This window comes from Rissa tridactyla, chromosome 1 (genome assembly GCF_028500815.1).
Source record: "Rissa tridactyla isolate bRisTri1 chromosome 1, bRisTri1.patW.cur.20221130, whole genome shotgun sequence".
In the NCBI taxonomy this organism is placed as follows: Eukaryota; Metazoa; Chordata; class Aves; order Charadriiformes; family Laridae; genus Rissa; species Rissa tridactyla.
The window spans coordinates 132,956,652-132,979,672 of record NC_071466.1 but is presented as its reverse complement, the minus strand read 5'-3'; the positions used below and the strand labels follow the sequence as shown (position 1 = coordinate 132,979,672).

Below are 23,021 nucleotides of genomic sequence, written 5' to 3'. Positions count from 1 at the left end.
TACCCGTTCCAGTACTGCGTTACCTTTCTAGTAAAAGAATAATTCCTGAAATTCAGCCTGATGCTCTCAAGCTTCAACTTGTTGCCATTGCACCTTGTTATATCGCCTGCTACTATCGAGGAGACTTTGTCTCCATTATTTTTGTAACTACCTTCCAGATATTTGTAGGAAATAAATATGAAAAACTAATACTGGGTGTAAACTAGCTATCATGCAAGTAGCAGAAAATATGGTAGAGTGACATTCATCCCCGGTATTAAAATATTGTGCTGTTCGGGATCGTTAGAAAGGAAGGTAAATGTTGTGCATTAGCATTCCGTGAATGATGCTATAGGTTGTCTAGGTGAAACTCAGAAAGTTAAAAGAGGCTTTTCACTGGTGCAGCTCAGAGTCAGCTGTGAACCGCTCAAGTTCATAAGTGGATATGTAGGGAGAGAGCTAATATTAAAAGAGAGAAATCCCAGGAAGAACTATGCTGGCATGGCAAAACTAACTTCAGAGTTATGGACCAGAGAATAATCTCTGATGACCATAATGGGCCTTAGGCCTATAATTCTCAATATGACAGATGACAAATTCCTGCACAAAACCCTCACTGAACCTACAAAAGATTTGTTAGTTGTAAATAGCAATTCAGTCATAGAGCAGGTGGTCATCAAAAATAAAATTGGAGCGTGGGATCATAATTTCCTTACATATAAATTAAGTAGGAAGCTAAATATGAATAGGCCCATACTGTACATGCGGTTTGTTTTTTTTTTTGTTTGTTTTTTGTTTTTTGTTTTTTTTCAAAAGAAAAAAATAATCAAGGAGTTAAGAGAACTCTCTAACATGGACTGTAGCAGTAAGGAAACTGGATGTGAAAGAAGCCCAGAATTTCTCAGGGCAAGGCACAGTGGCTGTGGAACTTGCACCCCAAGTAAAGAAGTAAAAATTCCTCTGTAGCTGCCTGGCTGAACAGCCACAAGGTTATTAAAAGTACGTGAAGATTAAGGAGAGAGGTCGACAAAGAAAACTCTTCTTCAAATATTTGTAGATACAATGTAATGTCAATCTGGAAACGGGATTTTTAGAAGAAGAGAAAGTCTTTCATCTAAGTAAATAACTGAACCAGGAAAGAGAAAGTGTCTATGCAAAGAGGGTGGCGTCAAAACTAAGAATTATTGTTAAAATACAAATATAAAATAAATATAAATAATAAATACAAATAATAGTCTCCAACCAGGAAAATTATAGTGACGAGTGGAGCAGAGAAAAGGAACGTAATGAATATGAGGGTACAGGCAAAGCAAACATTAATGTGATGAAACTAAGAAAACAAGCTAAGACTTGGATTTTTGGTTTTTTTTGTTTTTTTTTTTTACCATAATAATTTTTATTCTTAAGAAAGCAACAAGGAGTTACAGAGTTTTGCCAAATAACAAACGCTGTTCAAAGAAACTTCACCTTATCTGTGCTCACTCAGTTTTGGGACCGGGAGGCCCGGTAAGTCATTTCTTCCTCCGACCTGGACTTACAAAACATGTCAGTAGGGGACCTACCCTTTCACACCTTAAGAATTATCATCTGCCTCATGTTATTGTATAATACTGATTGGGAATTTCCATCCCCTTCCTCAAGGAGAAGCATTTATCCAGAAAGTCTGTTGTTGGCAGCAAGTGATGAACATACAGGAACATCAAAACTGGTGACTCTTCATGGTTTTACAGTGGCCTCTCAGCTCGTGTTTCAACAATCCGCTGGCTGAATGCTCTGACCCAGAACAGAGGTTGTGCCACAGAGGGAGGTCCACTGTAAAAATTACAATGCAAAAGAGTCTGCATTTCACTGAGTTTACCAGGCTTATCCAAATCTCTTACTTTGGGCAGTCGAAACCAAATAAAATGAACTGAACTCTCCATTCCCCTTATGTCTCTGCTCTCCTAAATGTCTCTCCTATTCTCCTCATGTCTGAACCATTTCCTCCTAAAACTTTTGCAGCCGCATCACCTCTTCCACATCCCACGTCCCTTCATTCCTGTGCCCTTTTACCATTCTCCACGTGCCTGTCCCCATGACACCTACAATCAGGCAGGTCTCCTCTATCCAAACCCTTTCCTGTTTCCCATCTTGTCCCGAGCCTTTTTGCCCTGCTTTGACCTCTCTGATTTCCACGATGCCATCATTTCTGTTCCTGTTCCAACAAGTGGACACACCGCAAAGCACATCTGCCTGGCGTGTGTGGAGTGTTGCCCTTGCCCTGCACAAGACACGTGGGCACCACAAACGGGATCAAAGCCATGAAGGTCTGGAGTGTGAGATCTGTACTGAGAACAACGTCAGGGCTTTGCTGGACTTGGGTCCTCTTTTCCAGTCCAGACCCAGCCACAGCAAAAGACCTATTTTGAAAAACACCAAATGCCCAGTTTCTTCTAATCAAATCCCTCTAGCTGAAATTTAGGAAGTTTTAACTTTCCATGGGTCAAGTTATGACCTTAAGCTAGGAGCCTAAGGACTTGCTCAACCCAAATTAAAGCTTCTCGTCTTTTAACTTAGCTGGCTTTGTCCTCACCAAAATGAACAGAGCAGGCAAATTCAGTTCACTGCCGCTCTTCAAAGCTTCTGACGACTCTGCTAACGAGCAGGAGCACCAACATTGACCTAGCTTGGCATACATCCTCTGATTAATTAAACTGTGTCTGACACCAGTTTGCAGCTCTCTGCTAGCGTTAAATGGGAGATAAAATGAGAAGTGGCCACCAGCTGGAATTTGCCAGGTGGCTACCCACCAGTATAAGGGTGATCTCCACTTCCTGCACAGCTTTCCCACTTGCTGGGTTGGGTTAACCAAACTAACCTGAAGATGGCTGTGGATTTTCAGCTTCCACTGTATATGCTGAAGGTTACTTAACCAAATTTACATTTTACAGAAGTATATATTCACGGGGGCGAATTTGTCTCTCTGTGCATTAACAGCCTGTGTCTCTCCAGCGTACAAGAAGGAAAATGATCTAAGAAGCCTCCTAGAAGTTGTAATGTCCACCCTGGTGGATCCCAAGAGGTAGAGGTTGCGACATCTCTAACCCAGTCACACTGGCACTAAAGGTAAAACGAGCCCAATTCGTACCAGACATGAACCTCAGTTTCAGGGCAGCTACACCAATTTACAGCAATTAAGCGGCTGATCAGGTGAGAGATGCTTCACAGGCTGAACTAACTGTTCCACAGTCGCTTACACCAGCCTTCAATACTGACTTACTCTGAGAGCCTGTCATTTAAGCCTCTTTTTTCTTTTTTTCTTTTTTTCCTCCCCAAATTACCCATAATTTTGGGTGTCTCCATTTTTAAGTACCCAGCATAGATACTGGGACGCGATTTTTGGACGTGCATTTGCAGCTGCTGTGGCCTGCAGCTACGCATAACGCTGCAGCTCAGCATCTTTCAAAATCAGGTACACGATGCGTGAAGGACGAGGCCCTGATGTAGAGGCCAGTCTAGAAAGTCTGGCTGCATATTCTCACCTTTTTCAACTTCCCCGTGTAAAACAGAGTGACAATATTTGGGAACCTCTTTCACAGGGGATGTTTTGAGGACAGGTGAATTTTTGTAAGCCACTTTAAAGGATGGCCAGTTTGGTTTTATGAAACAGTTAAGCCACAGGATGAAGGGTCAGAGCACCCAGCTTCAACTGCTGCTGGCCCAGCTCAGGTGCCCTGTGTTCATTTCCTTCAGAGTCCTCTGCATAAAACTGGGATGGTAATTGTTGTGTTTTCCACAGGATACCTGTGCAGACAATTTTATTCTCACGTCCAAAGCTTTATGAGACTTCCCACAAAAAAGATCTCTAGCGACAGGAAACAGAATACCACTAAAAAAAAAATTAAAAACGTAACTGCTGCTACTCCTGCTCCTGGGACCAATTCACTGTCCCCACAAGTAGATAATATCCTCCTGAGGGCATGTGTCTGGAGAAGGAAAACATCCCCATATGGTTAAAAATCTCACAGGGACCACTTAAGCTGCAAGTGTGGACATGGACGAGCTGCGTGCACTCAGCACAGCTTCGGTCACCACACAATTCACGCCTTCAGCTACCAAGTGCTTAGCTCAGGTTCATCAGCAACCTCTATCGGTAGGAGAGGGCTCCTTCTTGCCTTATCCTAGATCTACTTGGAGGTCAGAGATGGCAAGTGCGGCGTGTGTCCGTTGCCCTGGGCCCGTTTTCACCTGTCCAGCCCAGGCGACGAGAGCAGTGGTCCGAGCCAGCAGATGTCCCAGCTCCCGGCGAGGTCCTCCTGCCCAAGATGGTGAGATAAGAGCCAGATCTCATGTCCTGAGCTCGCACTTCTGACTACAAGCTTAAAAAAGAAAGGGGCGTGAGTTGGCACTGCTGTGGCTGTGCAGTGGCCATAAGCTGTCGAATCGGTTTACAGACATTTTGGAGGAATCCCACCCACCGCCACAACTATGGCATTTCTAACAAATGCCTCTGAAATGGGTTTAAATAGTGTAATAAGACAGACGCTGTTGGTAACATGCCTGCTTTCTCTCATCTGTTGCCTCAACAAGTACATTCTGTTTTTAAATTAGCGTATTTATTAACAAACAAACCAAATCCTCCTGCTCTGTAAAAATAGAAAAAAGTCTTTATACTCCAGCCCATTTAACTGAAGCAAACATTATCCATATGGTTACTGAACGGCTTGCTGAATGCCTTTTCTTTTACAGAAAAAAATACAATGTTTCTTTGACAAATCATTTACAATTGCTTACAACTACAATTAGCAATTTATAATTGCAAAACTGAGTTAGGTAAGGCATTCTAAGAATGTCTCCAAATATTTTGTGGTGGCTTTAATGGATTTTTAAATAAAAGCAGAAAGTTATTAACTGAAAAATATAAAAAGTCAATCGAGCCCCTAAAATGGTTTGCTACTTGGTTGTTTCTAACAAAGAGCAAGTTTGTTTGCTTTGCTTGGGTTTGAGTGTTCCCATGAGCTCAGCTTTAGGCTTGTGCTCAAACTCTGTGCGAACTGGGCACGCTTGCCTGAATCAGGGCCCTGAATGATGGTCTGTGGCTGTATGGTGCATTCCTGAGTCTTAATCTATGCGCTTGACTTTGGGGGCTCCTTTTCTTTTGCTCACATCTCAGAAGAGATTAGCAGTCCCTAGATTTGCTGGGCAGGAGGGCATCTGCCTGTGCTCCCAGAACTTGTGTCTCCAGCCAAAACTAAGGTGTTTCAGACCTAGTCGTGCTACGTACATTAACTGCTTTTGCTTCTCTCAGGGACATGGTACAGGAGCAGCAGCCTACCTTCAAGGTTACGAAGATGTTGTTTCAAACAAGATCCTTATTGCTTTCTCCAGGAGGCTGTATTAAACAAGGAACAGAAACATAAACTGAAAGCACACGGTATCAGTGAGCAGTGGATGCAGTTTTAACAATTAAATTAATGCAGGAAATTAAAAAAAAAAAAAAGATACAGGATGTTCCAAACGCGGCTGGGGAGAAGCCAGTTTTGTACGTCCAAAGGAGAGTTGGAAGCAACAATCTTTCTTCACACCCCAATTCCCGAATCTTCTTTTCGAGGGCCCTGAAAGGAGCGTGGCGGAAGGGAAGCGGATCGTTCAGACTCTGCGCTTGAAAGTAGAAACCAAAGTCTTCCGAGCCTGCTCTCGAGATTCGCACATGCCTGTCAGCAGCACGGGGTCCGTCTTGTGCTCCACTTGGTAGAAGGGACAATTCTTCAGGTGCTCCGACATGCAGGCTCCGATGTCGTTGCGTTGCCATTTGTTAACTCTGGAGAACAGGCTGCTGAACTGCCAGATCTAATATGGGAAAGGGGAGAGGAATTGGGGAGAGAAAACGGGAATGCTGGTAAAAATAGAAGAGGATTTAAAAAATCTCTGCATGCTTATAGTGGGTGTGTTTTACTGGACAGGCTACTGAACACCTGATTGTGCAGGGCCAGCATAAAAATGGGGTCTATATAACAATACACCTCATACTCGCTGGTTTTGCTGCTTCAGTCATCACCTGCCATTTTTAACGGGAAAATATCTTTCTACAGTTTTTGGTGCCAATCCAGGGCAGGGCATGAGGAAATCCAGGACACCTGACCACCGCACCTCCACAGAAAACTCCAGCACATGTACAGCGTGATCCAAGGTGTTTATAAAGGAAAGTGACTACAGCATACTTGTGTGATACATATCTCAAAGAAACCTGACTTCGTAAAGACCTTCCAAAGCATCTATCAGCAACTTCAAAGTAATTAACGTTACAACACTGTTGTTATTCGCCCCACCCCAAAATAAGCCTGGGAAATCTAAGGTTAAAGCTGTTCTTAGAGGACATACAAGCTTGTAAAAAATAGAAATATGCAGTTAAAATTTTCTGATTCTGTTTGCAGCGATACCACATACCGCTTAGTGATATACTAGCATACAGTGATAAGACTGTGATTAAGTCACTTTAATATTTGCCATATACCATTAAATCAAATGAATTTTTAAAGCCATAGTTCTTCTCCCTAAAAATGTTTCTTCCTGTGGAATAGGGACAGTATGCGGGTGTGCTACGCTGAACATTACTTGAGTCTGTCCTAGTCCTAAGTAATCATAGCTACTATACAGGGTAGTCAAGGAATTCAGACTAATTACAAACAGAATGTTTTCAAGCAGAGTCTGTGCATTGGAAAAAAGATTCATGTGTGGCCAGAACAGAGAGCTAACATGAAAAGGGTTAGACAGTCCTTATATTCAATGCTGCTGGTTTGAAATTGCACTGCAGTAATTGAAGTTAATTGCTATATGATTGCTCAGGAAGAATTTCTTCTTTTTTCTGCAGGAAGCCACATCCTCCAGTAAATTATTTCAGTGGCTAATTCCTGTTTTGGATTGGGCTAATTCAACTTGCAGCCACCAAACTTTGCTACACAGATTTTGAATTCACCACACTTCATGTTTTCTCTTAATAAAGAGCACTTTCTCTTAATGAAGAGTCATAAACTGCTATGCTTCCCTTTGATAAGAATCAATCAGTGGAGATCTTCAGGGGTCTGCTTGAAAGCCAGGTCCTTAAATAATTTCTGGGAGTCTTCCCTGGACCTCTAAATTAATTTTTCCTAGATCTCTGTCTTGTCTGCTTCGTCATGCTGGAGTCTCTCACGTTATTCTTTCAAACAGTTTTATGTTAGAGCAGCTGCAACGCTATCAGATAGAAAAAAACCTGTAATAACTATGGTTCAACTAGCACTTAGACTGAGCTGTCTTTACATATTTCTTCCAGACTGCCTGAACAGCCAGTAAGGGTGGTAATTTTCCAGCACAAGCAGTGGGAGACCAGCTTTGCAGAAGAAGGCTTCCTACACCCATGCTGCTCCCTCAGATGCTCACAGCCCAACGGGTCAGACACTCATGGCAATCCTGCGAACCACTAATCATGAAAGCCCTCGGTGGCTGATGCGAATGCCTGAGCTCCCTTCACAGCCACGTCTCCTTGTTCCTTACCGTCTTGGCATTCTAAAGCATCTTTTAGTTTTGGCATACCCTAAATCAGCTTGTGAAGAACAAAAAAAAGTACGAACTTCAAGTTCCTCAATAATCCACGTATAACCTTTAAATATCAGGAATTCTCAATTCCCAGTGCCCAAAACCAGTGCACGTGCAAACAGGTTACCCAAGACAAGCTTGGGTGGGGACTTTCAGCTAGTCAGATGTCCATTTACACCTTCCTAGCTTCACTAGATGTACTGCATTTTACAGCCCTGACCCCTGACAATTATTGTGCATATTCACAAGCTCATGAACCTTCCCCACATCTGCATCCCTTGCTATGCTTGTGTTTTATCTGGAGAGAACCCACGGCTGCCTTTTTCCCAGCATCACAGTCACTTGCCTTTTTGCGAGCTTTCCATGAGGTACCGCCATGGGAATATCTTTTTTTCTCCCAGACCAGCAGGACCATTCCCCTCTCTTGAAGAAGAGTGGCACAGATGTCCCTCATCAGCACTGACACTTGCGATAGCTGAGATAAACTGAAGCTGTCCAGGAACCCTGCAATGTACTTGAGCACTTCCACTGGGAGGCCGCTCAGCAAGTCCTTATTTCCCCCTTGGTTAGCCACTGTGGAACTGCACTTCCCTGACTCAGCAAGGACAGGGTCCACCTCTGGCTTAATAGCAAATGTCTTGAGAGGCTTGCTGTATATAACCTTGGCCTTAAGTCCATCAGGGCGGAAGTGATTTTGAACAAAAGTACATCCTAAGTAGGCCAGCGGGCAGCGATGCTGGAACCATCCATCCAGGCATGACTGGATATCAGCGTGCACATTCTTGAAGTGGGATGGGAATTCATCTCTCCTGAAGAAATGCCTGCAAGTGAACGTGAAAGCTGAACTGCTTTTGTTGTGTCTTCTGGTTACGCATTCAGTGTAGAGCTCCACGTGGAGTTCTGGCGGGCTTTTTTCATCCAGAATATCTGCTAGAACAGCGTTGGAGGGGAAGGGCTCCAGAGGAAAGCTGTATGTCTGTGTTGCAAAATCCACAAAAAGTCCATCGATACCCCTTGCTTCAGAGATCTCGTGACCTTTCAGCTCTTTTTCCAGTGCACACAGCAATGTGGCTGTAACTATATTTGCTTTAGGTAGTTCTTCTACGTTTATTCCCAATTCTGAGGTATCTACTGACTTGTCTGAAGATGGCATCTTGTGGCCCAGTGCATCTCCTAGTCGTGCTCTTTTTCCACAGTAACTAACTGGCACTTTGAAGGTGTAAACAGTCTTCACCTCCTGAGCTTCCAAGTTCCCGTAGACAAAGTCTTTTTCCTTGGGCGTGCAAGCAGCTAGCTGGCCAAAGCGGATGAGCATTCCCCCATGATGTACCAGATACATGTTGTAATCACCTACACCAACTTCCTTCTTCAGCCTCTCCAGGACACCTTCTTGCCAGGGAGCCAGTCCTGTCATTTCTGTGTTTGATGTTACTTGTTCAGGCTTTTGGTCTTTTGCCTCTGTACCCGCACCTGCACCCTCAGGTACTTCCTTTGCCTTCTCTGTGGAGCTAGCAGCATGAGGCACTGATGCTGTTTTCTTGGAAGCCTCCTCTGTCTTTTGTCCTGCGCTGGCTGCTGAGCCCGTTACCTTGCAAGCCTGTAGCTCTTTGCTGAAAATGTTCTCCCAGGTTTTGTAACTCCCCAGATCCATTCCTTCTTTGTCCTTTGCCAAATGTTCACGCTCACATTGGCTGAGCTCGGACAACTGGTCATCACCCTCTTGGGAACCACAGGCTACTCCTCCCACAGCACCTTCTTCCCCAGCCACGGCTTCGTCCATTAACTTTTCCACTTCATCCTTTTTCCTCCACTCTGGAAACAAGTCGGCTATTTTCAAAGTCCTGAAAAGTATCTTCTGGTCTCTTAGCGCCAAGGCTGTGTCCAAGCACTCTTCATTCAAGGTCTCCTTCATAATGTTCTTGTGGAGAGTTGTGTCTGAATCCACGTTTGGCCAGCGGTTCCACTCCATCGAGCAGCAGACGACGCTGGCTGGACAGACCTGGAGGTGCTTCGCCAGCTTAAAGCGGGCCATGGAAAAAGGGCAGCCATAGGCTGAGTTGAGGCAGGAGACCTGCTCTAAGGGACAGAGCAATTGGTGCTCCTCCTCCTTGCACATGTGGAAGGTGGCCCCGCAGTGCAAGCGGCAGCTGATCACCATGCAGGAGACGGAGGGCTCAATTGGTGCGCGGCAGTGACGGTTGAAACATCTCTCGCAGTGCCTGTGCTGCCCAGGGGGAGGCTTCTGAGCCCGGTGCTGTGTGCAGCAAAGATAAGAAGACAAGAGTTATTGCCTGAAGGAGCAAGAACGGCCACAGGCTGTCCGTGCCCATGCTTGGTTTCTATGTGTTAGGTGCTCATATGCACCTCCGGTGGGAATAAGGCTGTGGGCAAGTGACTGCCAGCTCCGTACAGTCACGTATCAGCACTGATACGGTATAGAGTGGCCTGATAGCAGCATGGATATAGATAAGGTCCTTACTCATTAGTTCAGTAGAGGCAGCCAGGGTTTGGGAGCAAGCTGTTTTCCGTCCCAATATTTACACTGGGTCTATCTATACCAAGGTGCTGCAATCAAGACTGACAGAGGCACAGTGAGGGAGCTCCCCACTTCCTCAATGCTGCTTGAGTAGGAAAGATGACGTTTCTTTCCCCTCTCTTGAAAAATTATCTGGTCATTTGGCCTACAAGTCTTCTCATCCCCCCCATAAAGACATGAGTGTTGTGCAAATGAACCTCCCTTTGCTCTACACCAGCAAGGCTGAGAGTGAGGATTACCATCACGATCCCAGTTCCCAGCGTGGAAACCAGCCTGGGTAAAGGCTGGTTTGCCTGTCCTTCCTTACTCTGCTTTTCTGATTTACCCTGACTCTCCTAGATGATGCCTACATGTCGTGGAACAGATACTGCAGGGGACTTTCCTTCGGGCAGGTTTACTTGCTACATTTACTTTCAGGCATCAAAACCTGGAATAAGGCGATGCCTTGGTCTGCGTTTTGGAGAGAAGCTCCGGAGTGCAGTGGGGGCTTGTTGCATGGTTATACTCACCCGGTTAGATCCATTTTCTTTCACTTTTTTTTTTTTTTACAAACTGTCTTTCACCTTCCTTCCCCGTCCTTTCACCAGTGAATTCCAAGCAGATAGGAAGGAGGAGAAGGCGGCAGGTATGGTTTATCTCATCCTCAGCTCAGCACCACTACGTGCAGTTAGGGCAGAAGGGGAGTGACAAAAGTCTAACCTCAACAGAGCTTTTCCCTTCCTGTGACGGAGCAGGGGAGAGGGCAGCTCCGAGCATGCCTTTTACAGGGTACCTCTTTGAGAAAGAATCCATTTTTATTCCTTTGGGATCTATTTTAGAGCGTGATCCTACAAAAAGCAGTCACCACTGCTCTACTTTTTCAGTTCATCCTATGTACTTCTGACAAGTCAGTGTCAAACATTACCTGGAACCGAACGGATGATCCTGAGTTGATCATATGTTAGATTCAGTTTATGAAGGCGTTAATGACACCACAAGGGGACAGAAAATAGAGAAAAAGGTCCCAGGCAACAAGTAATAAAAAATACCAGTCACCATTTCATAAATTCAGCTGCCACCAGCCAGCTCCATGAATTTAACATTTTGCAACCAACAGACTGGATTAAAAGAACAAGTTGAGGATGCCAAAACAAATGCCTCAGAAATTTCAACCAGCTTTATTATATAAACAGGCTAAATGTTTTCTTAAGGAAGGATGCATTTCAGTTCTCATGTTTCCATATTAATGCGGTTTCAAAATATATATGTATTTTTTTCCTCTCCTCCCCTTTAAAACCTTTGATAAAAGAAGGAGATACAATTTTCCTGAGATCTGTCGTGGTTTGTGCCAGACTGGCCACTGAAATGAATGACAGATGCTCTCCCCCACCACTCTCAAGAGAGGAGGGAAAGAGAGAAAGACACTTAGGAGTTTAGAAAAAAATAAACTACTTCAATGAAAATATTAATAAAATAATGAAAAGGAAATAATGAAGTATATACAATATATACAAAACCAGTATTGAGCTCCCAGGATAACAATCACATCACCGGCAGGCACTGGGTAAGTCCCAGACTGGACTCAGTGATGGACAGGAGCTGGATTCCGAATCTGGATTCAGGAATGCCCGGATTGGGATCAAAGGCAGATAAACAGAGTCCTCCTCGAGTGCTGGCCATTAAAGAAAAAGAGTTGACCCTTTGATCCCTCAGCTTTTATACTGAGCATGGGGCAGATGGGATGGAATACCCCTGTTGGTCAGTTTTGGGTCACCTGCCCTGTCCCCTCCCCCACACAGGTGGGACCCCTCTACACTTTTCCGTTTCCGACCCTCTAACGGGGCAAATAGCGAAGTTCGCTGACCTTGGCTGTTATAGCAGTAAGTGAGAGCCTCTCTGCATATCATTCCTTGGCATAAATTAGAAACAATCAGGTCTTTTCTCCCTGAGAGTGAACAGTATCTGGACAATATGCTGTTAATTTCAGAGAGTTCAGTTGGTTAGAAGAGGTTTAGCTGCAAAGTAAAACTAGTGAACAGAAAATAGGTTCTGTTTTACCTCAAACCAGGACAAGATCCAACAACAAAAAGCAGAAGTACAAGAACATGATATACAAAGATCCTTATATAAAAAAGTTACCACTACCAGATTACTAGCTTGGTGTCAGAATGAACCACTGATCTGCTTTGCTTTCATTATTGTTTTTTTTTTTTTGTTCTTTCCCAGTAAGTCTAGTCCCAGTAAGTAATTAAACTAATTAAATTAGTTTAATTACTAAAATCAGTGCACTTATGAGGCCTGCTTCCAAAAGTTCTCAGTTGCCCTTGCTCACAATATCTCTACCCTTGCAATAATTTCCGGCAATAGCTCTCACTTCACCCTAAACACGGTAAAACAGAAGCAGAGTCCGACAGCAAGAAAATGGAGATGGTGATTAGCATGAGGCATGCCTTCTGTTGTAAAAAACCTAAGAACATAAGAAATGACATTCTGGGTGGTGATCCACCCAGCCCAGGAGTCTTCTTCAACAATGTCCGCAAGAGATGCTCTTTAGGGGGAACATGTAGGACCTCCTGTGGTCCTTTCCCCTCATACACAGTCGTTGGATTAGAGGACTAGAGGCTGCTCAGTCACTACTTGGAGCTGCTTCCCTGGATACCTTCAACTGGCCTCAGTAACTTGGCTCAAAGAAGAGCTGCCGCAAGCAGAAAAGTCCAGACTTACGACTGTAGAGGCTGCATTTCTGCTTGGTTCAGTCTACTGAGAGTCTTTGTGGAAGGAAAAAAGCTAATGATCGGGAGGAACTGTAGTTCTATTTCCAAACAGGACTCAGAGCACTTTTTTTTAGTGAAAATGAGACAAAGATTTTTGGCAAGTCTTCGCACCACAGCAGGAACTACCACAGGCCCAGCAGCCTCTCATTGGGCTCTTGGAAAAAATACACGTTATTAGTAAAAAAAATTTAAACTATGTTTTGTTTTTTTTTTTTCCTAAGGTTAAAGAAAATACAGGAGTGTCCTTTACCTCGATGTGAGCGCTTTTGCAACCCCAGGCTGAATTGACCTATCCCTAAGGAGACCTGTGCTGCAGAGGAAGTAGGTTTAGGCTCAAGGGGAACAGATGCCACCCGAAGCTGCTTCCCCTCTCTTTCTTGAAGGCGCTGTTTTAACTTCTCGTCTTTCACATCTAGGCAATGGAAGCCATGAGCAACGCAGGAGAAGGAAAGATGCTTGGGAAAGGCGATGCATGGATTCCTGCAGTCACCAAAGACCACACACTCGTCTTCGAATTTGATGTGCATTAATTGCTCAACACATCTTTGTTCTTCATTGCAGCTTCCAACGCTGACCAATACCTGTTTACGTCTCTTAGTGTATCCCATTCCTCCTTGGTCCTGCAGAGTAAAGGAACAAGTCCTCTGTGGTCCCTTTACCTAGGGGCACACTTACACTCTGAAGTATAAGCCTCAAGTACCTTCACCTTTGTTTGCAGGGAAAGAGCTCGAGACAGCAATGCAGAAGAACAATATTTTGTGACCATCCACTATAACATTCCCTGCCTTGTCCTGGGAAGCACTGGCTTCTGCAGAGAGGTGACACCAGGGTGCTGCCCAGAGTGGCCCCGGCCACGTCCAGCCCTCAAATACATGTGGTTTAGGGTGTCATCTGTCCTGCTATAGGCTGTTTAGTTACATCTACTTTTATGCTGCTCAGAGAAGAAGGAGATACAGATGGATTTATTTCACATTGGCAGCATCCTTGCTGCTCTCATTCTTGTAGCATTTTGCTGCAAATATAATCTCTAAAAATAGTCCCAGCTATGACTTGCATAAGGTCAGAGGAAGGCTGGGTACATTACACCGCAATAAAAACATGAACGTGCGAACAATACTTTCCACTGCCAAACCAACTCTCAGAGAGAAATAATTGATAAATAAAAATACACCTGAGGCAGGGGCCTTATAGTTCTCCAAAAGGATCACAGAAAGGGCTGATTGCAAAGTTTCTGGAGAGGAGCCTGCTTTCACGCCGTTGCATGCTGAAAGAACCCCATCTGAATCACACGTAGAGAAAGAAAACACATGCTTTGTTTATCAAAAGTGACCGTATCAGAGCATTCAGGTCCAGAATAAGTCCTTATCATTGTTCAGATGTGCCATTTTCAGTTGAGTTTACTTCATCTCTAACTTGTATATGCTGTCCTGTTAACAAATGATTTCTGTATCTCTCTTCTTGTCCAATCTGTGAAGCGGGAGGACAGGAAGAAGGGAGAGAAAACTTTTCTGGTATTTATCAGGGTTTGAATCCTTCTTCTATTCTGACATGCCAGTAATCCGGAGCTCTGCATTTTAACTGATGATCTAGTCAGCTGTGTTGTTTAGTTGATGGTATTATTGTCAGTACACAAACTACAACTTTCAAACCCCTGAGCGGGAAGTTTACAAATCCTTGCTTCAGTAAGTTTGATACATAACATCCAGAGGCAGGGGACACAGAAATATGTCAGGTGATGAAACATTTCTCTCAACCCATACACTTCTTGTTTCCCTGCAACTTGAAAAACTTTCCTGAGAGCTGGGTTAGAAAAAAAATCAAACCAGAAACGCTTACTTGAATCATGTTCAGTCAACTGTGGAAAGAAAGGATGCAAATTACAGTCCACAGTCTGTCCACTTTGGTAAATCTTTATTTTTAGACCGTCATGACAGCAAATCAAGTAAGGTTTAAAAATATACAGCTGCTATTTTGACTGCAGATATGTCTGTGTCTGGGGCAGATCTGTTCAGTGACAATAACTTACAGTTTATAAAGAAATTACAATTTATTTTCAGTAAATATACATTTAATTCAGTTGCAGTCAATGATCTAAAACAACACAACTGTTTTCTTATTTGGTATTTGCTATATGTGACTGATCATATCACATACTAAGGTTACACATCATACCTAAGCCCTTATCACAGAATCAAGGGATGTCTCGCAGTTTAAAGAACCATCAAAAAGGGCCATCTGAAACCCCAGATAATTACCTTAAAGAGTGCCTCTGAGATGAGATTGCAAATAAACATAAAACAATATTTCTAAGATTCACAATGTGATGAGGAGCACTTAAAACAATCTCAGGAAAGTTTGCATCCAAATTCTGGAGCCAAGAATGTTAAAGTTATATATAATGTTACAACAGAAAGATATTTTCAAGAAATGTGAATATTTTTGGTGGAGTGTACAGGGCAGATAGGAGGTATTGTCGATTTCTTTTAATCCTTGTTACCAGGTACGTAGTGCTTATCTCATTTTTATCATAACACTTAAATCCTGAGGTGAATACAGAGTTATTGATTTCCTTACAGGGTTTCTCAATATATTTACTATGTTAGTATCCAAGGGGCTTCACAAACAATAATGAATTTATCTTTGCAGTACTAGAGGTGCAATTGAGGCGAAAAGATACTATTACTTCTATTTGGCAGATGTAGAATTAAAGTATAGAAAGATGAAAATAAATAGAATATTTTATATAAATAAATGAATAAATATACGCACAACCAAGCATGAAGATGCCAGGTTCTGATGTTTCACTTGAAGTTGCATGCCTCCTGCACAAAAAACCCTGTCAGAGCCAGCTGTAGAATCACATTTTCTAGGAGAGCATCTAGAGTCTCCTTAAACTAGAGATTCTCTTCTCTTTTTGTGCAGTGCTTGTCCTCAATCACTATGTACTTAACCTCGGCAAGAAATCTGGCTTGGGTCTCCTTTTGCTACACGGATATAGTTATTTCTAGGAGCTGAGGAAGAAAACACTATGGCATTGGAAACTGTACTGTACTGCACTTGTACCTGATTCTCGGGAGCCTACTTTTTCTGCAGTCCCATCCTTCAACACAAAATAAAAAGCAAAACCAAGAATGCCACCATCTGGAATCATGGTGACCCCCTAAGTGAGTCAAGCCCCACATCTTGACACCCACGGCAGGGACAGCTACAGCTTGAGCGACTGCCTTGGCGTTAAGGCATAGAGGGTCACTGTCCTTTGTGGCACACCTGCTCTGCAATTGCCATTCAGACTGATCTCGTGTATACGTGTTGCCAGCTGAGCTTTAAATGAGTCAGGCAGGGAATGTGGTACAGCCCAGGGTAGGGGGAAAGGGAAAATAAAAAGTACAGACGAAAACTTTGTCAATAACACTAATAAATTTCTAGAAGCATGTGCAAGACAAAGTTTCTTTGAGGATCAGACCTTGAACAAGTCCACGTGGGTTTTCTAGGGGCACTTTGATTCCAGGACAATCCTTCTGGTGAAGCTCAAATCCTCAGTATAAGACATGCAGAATGAAAAGGTTTTCCATGAGACAACTGACCTGTTAGATAAGCCCAAAGATGGAAGCATGAGGCTGTGACAATTAGGGAGCTACTCCCTGCATTTTCTAGCTGGGGATCAGCTGGTTGAGCCTGTGGTGTTTCATGGTGATAACCACTGGTTCAGTTACTGAACAAGCTGGAATTGCTTTATACTGAAAAACAAATGCTTTAAAACGACAGGGACAGAGTAAGTCCGTGGTACAGTGCATCAGTCAGGCTCATTCCTTGCTTTCCTTTCAGAGCACACGTGCTGCTCAGGTTCCCACAGCAGCACATCAGCTTCTCTTCAGCTCCCTAAACCTGCCACGCGGGAGCGTGGAGCTCAAGAGAAGCTATTGCATCATCAGGCCTCCCCCTCACCTGGTAAATCTGTGCTGCATGCATGCAGTAAAGAGGCACCGAAAACTTGCTACTGCAATTTCGGTCCAGTGAAATGCGCTGGTGCTGTTGTGGGAGGAATAGAGGAGAGTTCAGGGCAGTGAGGCACAGGTAACACAGGGTGGGCACTGCTGGTGGAAACCCCACACTGCACTCCCCTCCTGTGAGACCTGGGTCAGCAATATTTCTTGCTCCTCCCTACCTGGCGCAATGTAGCCATAGCCCACCTGAGACAAACCCACCCCAAAAATTCCAGGTGCTGAAGTGGTTCCCTGGGCTGGTGGTACAGGGCAGGGCAGACCAGCAGCAGGGTCTTCTGCTGGGCATGTTGGGGAGTCGTGTGGGGACAGGCAGGACAGGGAGAAGGGGGAGGCTGTGGCGTGGAGCTGCTCAGCTGCTTCTCGTGCATGTGAGGGGTCCCTGTGCTGTCCTTGGAAGAGACACAGTCAGGCAAACTCTCACTTTGCATCGACAACTGGGAAATGGGTTTGGTTTTGGTTTGAGTTCAGCAAGTGCTTTAAAATAACAGGTTCCAGTTTAGTTGCAGTTTAAGGAAAAAAAAAAGTTCCAAACTGTGTTTTTTTTTCTTTGGGCTCATGTTCTATTTTATGCCCTGGTAACAATCTCATTGATATACTTTTCTGAAAACTTCTTGAGATAACCAAGTGAATGGTTTTAAGCAAAACAAAAGAAACCCAGCCCAAGGCAGATGCCCTGCATAGAGAATTTCAGAGCTACTGGTCAAGGTCTAGGTCATAAAAACAAAAGAGAAAAGTTTCATGAACAAATATTGCTAAGCAGACACAACTCTAAATGGTACAGTAGTACCTCTAACACTTGTGATTCTTACTTCATCATCTTATTATTCATTCTGGCGTATAAACATAGAGTTTGCAGTCTGAATCTACAAAACGTTTAAGGATTTTAAGGCTTAGGACTTTTGCCAGAAGATTGCTTGTGCCTCTCCTCTAAACCTTACTGTGTCTCATTTTCTTACTTCTCAGAGTTTCTTGAAAATTACAGAAATTGAATTTTCTGATTTATCATCTGTCCTGCTACTGAAGCTACCATCTTAGAATCAGCATCTTAGTTTTTTTAAACCCCAGATAAGGCACTGCAAACTATTGCTAATCCACTGAATATATTATGGAGGGTTGGTTTTTTTGAGAGTAACGTCATAGAAACGTTCCCAGTTACCAGCTGCCTCTGTTTTAGGGTGTCATTTAAGACATCTTGTGTCTGATTATTCTAATTCATCTTAATCACCAAGGCTGCTTTGAAGACGTCTTGATTTTCATAGCTCGATACAGTAACCATTGCATTGCATAAGGTTTGACCAATAAAGACTTCAACTCTATTTACAAAGCCTTACCTTAATCATAGAGGCCCTGTGTGTGTAGCAAACACTTGCTCTCCTGGTTCTGCCCAGCTGGGTTGAAGTGAGGTGGGTGAGGGAGAACTGCAAGCAAAGAAAGAGGAGAGAATGGGAGGACACGGAGCAAACCCAGGCAGAAACGTCAAGTAGTTTTGGGATGTTAAAAATAAATCCTGTGCATGTGATCGTGTAGCTCAGCTTACAGAGCGGTCTATTCCGCTGTATTTGTTAACACTGTCACTTCTGCAGTTATAATTCACAGAGAAGATGTAAGAGGCAAAACCAATAATATTCTGTAACCCCCGCATGAGAGGAAAAGATGAAAACCCTTCCCAGAGCCCTGTATCAGCTCCCTGGCAGTCTCTGATGGGGGTTTGCCCTTTACGACTTAACTCCCCTTGGTGCCCACACCAGTTTGTGGTTTCTGCTGTTGGAGTTGTTGCCGTGCCCCTGGCTCCCATCGTCACCAACTCTATCCGCTGGTGCAGACAGCGATGGTGGCTTTCTGATCTGTCTGGGCAGGGGCAGGCAGAAAGAGAGCAGGAATGGCCCAGAGCTGAGCAGCCGGGCAGACCTGCCAGCCTGACTCCCAGGGAGCCCCAGGAGACTCCGCAGCTCCGGCCCCTCCACTGCACAGTGAAAGGGTCCCACCAGCCAGCGGGAGGAAGCCTGGAGGGTGCAGCTCCCAGTGTCACCCTTCCTTAGCCAAACCTGAGGAAGCAAAGGAGAACAGTCACATTTTACCATCAGCGTGGACCCATTAAAGCATTTCAAACAGTGAGTTTCATGGTGAATATTCCATATGCATGGTGAGTACAGACATACAGGTACTACTGCGTGTCAGTGGGGTTCAGGGGTGCAGATGGGGCAGGCACTCCTTCTCCCTGGTGGGTGCTCACCCCACCTGGCTGCAAAGACAGCTCTCGTGACCCTGCTGCTGCACGTGACCACTTTTCACCAACTCAGAAACACAGAACAACACCTTTTGGTTGTGGTGGCGGTAGCTCTGAGATCCTAAGTCACGATGAACTTGTTGCTTTGACTTATCTTTCTCTTTCCCTATCTGTGAGTCCCCAGTGACTCTCATCGTTTGAAACAGTGCAGGCAACTGTGTTTTCATTTTTAGGGCTGAACAAAATGTCAGTAGGTGACAACCAAGGCATGTTGGTGCCAATCGTAGTTTAGTAGTGCTAAATATGGTTAGCAGTCTGGCTGCGTGGCCTTTTTTAGAAAGGGCTGTATTATCGTGATACCATTTTCTGTCATCCCATTGCACTGGGGAAAACAGGGGCCAGTGGTAACATGCCTAAACCCAAATTTCACCTGATCACAACATGATCGCTGATCTGTTTACCCCATCCACTTCCACCTCTCACCCTGCAGTTCAGTCCAATTCTGTATTACTGGTTTAGGAGTAAAATCCCTCCAGCTGAATCATCCCAGATTACTAAAATACTTAGGGATTCACAATTAGCTGTTATCAGAAATGAAGCTACCTTCTATCTTAATTTTACTGGCACCTGATCTCAGCCTGGTTTTAGATCTCCATGTTTCTGAACTCTGGTGGTGCTTTTTACTGCATCCATGTGTTGCTTGGTGACCACGCAGAACCCAAAAGCCTGCCCTGGGCCTTCCTCACTCTGTTTGGTATTCTGCCTCGCAGCCTCACGTAATACAAGCCGCCAGGTTTTGCAAATCCTTGTCTGCAAGTGATGGCTATACTCCTAAAAGGCATCATCTGTGGTGGCCTTTTAGGGCAGGGTATCCCAAGATGTGCAGAATGGATGTAGTTCACCATCCCTGAAAATATGTACGTGGTGGAGAGAAGGGAGCAGAAGAGCAAAGGTGATGGGAAACAGGACTTCATCTTTGTACCTGCAGCACACCACTGTATTAGCTCAGCTGCATCTGAAACCAGACTCTCAGCAAAAACAGGAGAGCTTGCAGATCTCTACTACCGCTCTTACCTGTGCTAATTTGATTCAAGGTATCTCAGGAATGCCAACCAATACTGTAACCAGACCTCCTGCTGCAGTATAGATGTGCTTAATGGCAAGGTGTAAGAAACCTCAAATCTCTGAAAGAAAAGTGTAACAGTCATGTATTTTTCAGAGAAAGCTGTTGCCTGTCTGCTTTAATCTCTCTTATCTCAATTTTGTGGGTAGAAATACTGTGCTATATAGAAGCCCTATGAAATATACCTATCTATATGTATATGATATGTATGTTGTATATGTATACAAATATACATATCTATTGATATGGGAAAATCGGACCAGATCTGGTAGCCTGAGAGAGGCAAGGCTGCTGCAGCTCCATACCCCCGCATCCAAGCAGTAGCCAGGTTGAGCTTGTATTCCCAGCAGGCACATGAACAAACACACATATACACCCCCGAAACATATATACACAGATGGCCACACAAGTAACACAGCCAGCCACACAGACCACTCACACAAACACAGGCCGAGCCAGCAGCCTCATCCCACCCCCTTGTCTGGCAGAGCAGGATGGAGGTGCACTATTGAGCGCATATATATATACACATACACACACAATGTGGCTCCCTCCAGCAGCTGGGCTCAGGCAGTCTGCCCAGTAGCAGCACCTCAGTCCCAGTCTCTCCAGTCCCCCTGGTCCCCCAGTAGCCAGCTCCCCTGTGATGCTCTGGCACTCAAGGTCCCTCAGACTCTTCATCAGCTGCTGGGACTCCCTGGTCCCCCTGGCAGCCAGCTCCTCCCTTGCAGCACCCCTGTCCCCCAGGCCGCCTCGCCAGTGGGTCCAGCTGCACCCTCGCTGCCAGTCGCCCACACTGGATGCTGCCCCATGGCTCAAGTCCCAGCCCAGCTGCTGGCACCCAAACCCCCGCACACAGGTAGCAATGAGAATCTGTCACCCAGGGCAAATCGAGGAAGGAGGTTAATGAGAAGAAGGGACAGGCTGTGCTGATCAGGCGCAGGCCATGGCCAGACAAACCATCTCAAATCATTTAGACACTTACCGGCCCATTTATTTCCATAACTCTCTGTTCTCCCACAGTTGTTCCTCCATGAATCACCTAGATCCCTCCCTTTCCCACCTTTGGTTCCTCCCTGAAGCATCCCCCTGATGAGTCCTGTGCAATCCCCAAATGCTTTTCCCCTGCATCCCATTGTCCATCCCACAGCCCTGATCATGGTGACCCCCTCAGCCCTAAAGGTGCTCTGGGGCTGAGGGTCCCCTGGGAGGGGCCTGGACAGGGTGTCCCTTCCTCCGAGTCCTTAATTTGGGTTCCCAACTGCCACTGTGCTGCTGTTCTCCCCAAGATGGGCCTTTGGTGGGCTGATGGCTCCTGGGATGGGCCTGGGAGCAGCCCAGCAAGGTGCTGTTTGGGCTCCCCCTCCTGCTGTCCTGTCCCTGCTCTCCTTTGTGGGTGTGCAGATGAGCTTTTGTCACACAACCTAACATTATGTACACATCTCCACATATATCACTGTTGACTAGCAGCTGTTGTGGCTTTTCGTGCTCACTATGGGACCACTGACCATCATCTGTACCTATTACTGCCACTCGTCTGCATTCAGTCCTACTACCGTACAGCCGCCTGTGAAATGGTTTCAGCTGTCACCCCTACCCTTGGCGTGCGCAGAGGACGGCAGTGCTTTGCTTGCAGTGACGTGGTTTGTGGCGACACCGAGGCCACCGCTAGGTAACCTGCAACGCGGGAAGCATTAATTACAGTGGAAATATCATCTCGTCAGGTTATCCTGGGCCCCTGGGGGTGTGCGCGTGTCCCTGTCCCTTTTACCGCTGCCTGTCACGAAGCTCCCTTGCGGCGGCCCTGACAGGAGGCACGCTACGGCCCGCGGCCTCCAGAGGCCTATCACCCCCCGGCCACCCGCGGCTGCAGCGCCCGCTACCGCCACGCTCCTCAGGGCAGCACCCGGCCGCCACAGCCCCCCTCCACCTCCGGCCCTGCCACCCGCCCGGCTGCCGCTGCCGCTGCTGCCGCCACCGCCCCTCAGGCGGGGAGGCGGTGCCTCCTCCCCCGTCCCTCCCGCCTGCGGCCCCGCCGCACTACAGCTCCCGGCATGCCCTGCGGCGCACTGCGACGGGAGCGGCGCGCCCGGCATGCCGGGAGCCGTAGTCTTCCGCGGGGGAGGCGGCCCGCCGGCGCCATCGCCGCCGTCCTGAGGAGGGCGCCGCCGCTGCGTGAGGGGTGGCCGCCGCCGCCGCCGGTCGGGCCGGGCTTGGACAGCCGAAGCCCGGCCTGGCGGAAAGGTTCTCCCTCCCAGAGTGCGCTGCGGCAAGAGCCGGAAGTTACGCAGTGCGCTGCGCGCGTGCGCACTGCCGTCGCCAGCCAGCGCTGGGCAGGCAGGGAGGGAGGGAGCGGCGCTCGCGCGCCTCGGGCCCGAGAGGAGACAGCGCCGGGCCGGGCCGGGCCGGGCCGCGCCGGCAGCAGGTACGAGGCGGGGCGGGGGAGGGTTGTGTTGTGTTGGGGAAACAGGGAGAGCGCCGTCCTCTGTGGCACCGGGACTGGGGGGAGCCCCGCTCTCGGGCCCGCGCCGCGCCGAGCCGGCGGAGCGGGGGATAACGGCAGCCGGGCGCGAGAGGAGGGAACGGGTCGTCGGGGGCCGCCTCAGGCCGGGCTGCGGGGGGAGGCCCCGACTTGAGGGTGCCGGCGGCGGCTGTGGCGGGAGCCCCAGGCCTGCGCGCGTGCAACAGGCGGGGGCCGCGCGGGCGGGGCGGGGCGGGGTGGGGCCGGCGCGGCGGGAGCCGCGCGCGTGGGCCGGGGCCGGTCGCCGCCCGCCCGAGGGGAGCGGGAGGAGAGGGGGCTCCGGGCGAGCGGCCCGGCCGGGCCGGTGCTGCCCCGGCAGCCCCC

General features: G+C 46.6%; 2 protein-coding genes across 2 annotated transcripts in view; one reads left to right on the top strand and one right to left on the bottom strand.

The window, feature by feature from the left end:
- Positions 1-5,393: 5,393 nt before the first annotated feature.
- FBXO40 (F-box protein 40) lies at positions 5,394-21,936 on the bottom strand. The gene is made up of 4 exons (XM_054188655.1): positions 21,162-21,936; positions 18,158-18,244; positions 7,880-9,787; positions 5,394-5,808 (listed from the first exon to the last, which is right to left on the bottom strand). Exons 1-4 carry the CDS (start codon positions 21,177-21,179, stop codon positions 5,608-5,610), a joined length of 2,214 nt encoding a protein of 737 aa, XP_054044630.1. The 5' UTR covers positions 21,180-21,936; the 3' UTR covers positions 5,394-5,607.
- A 522-nt stretch (positions 21,937-22,458) lies between these two features.
- Positions 22,459-23,021, top strand: part of KPNA1 (karyopherin subunit alpha 1) — a 54,010-nt gene continuing 53,447 nt past the window's right edge. The window contains exon 1 of the mRNA XM_054188700.1: positions 22,459-22,601. The gene's annotated coding sequence lies outside the window, so the exon portion shown is untranslated. The remainder of the gene's footprint in view (positions 22,602-23,021) is intronic.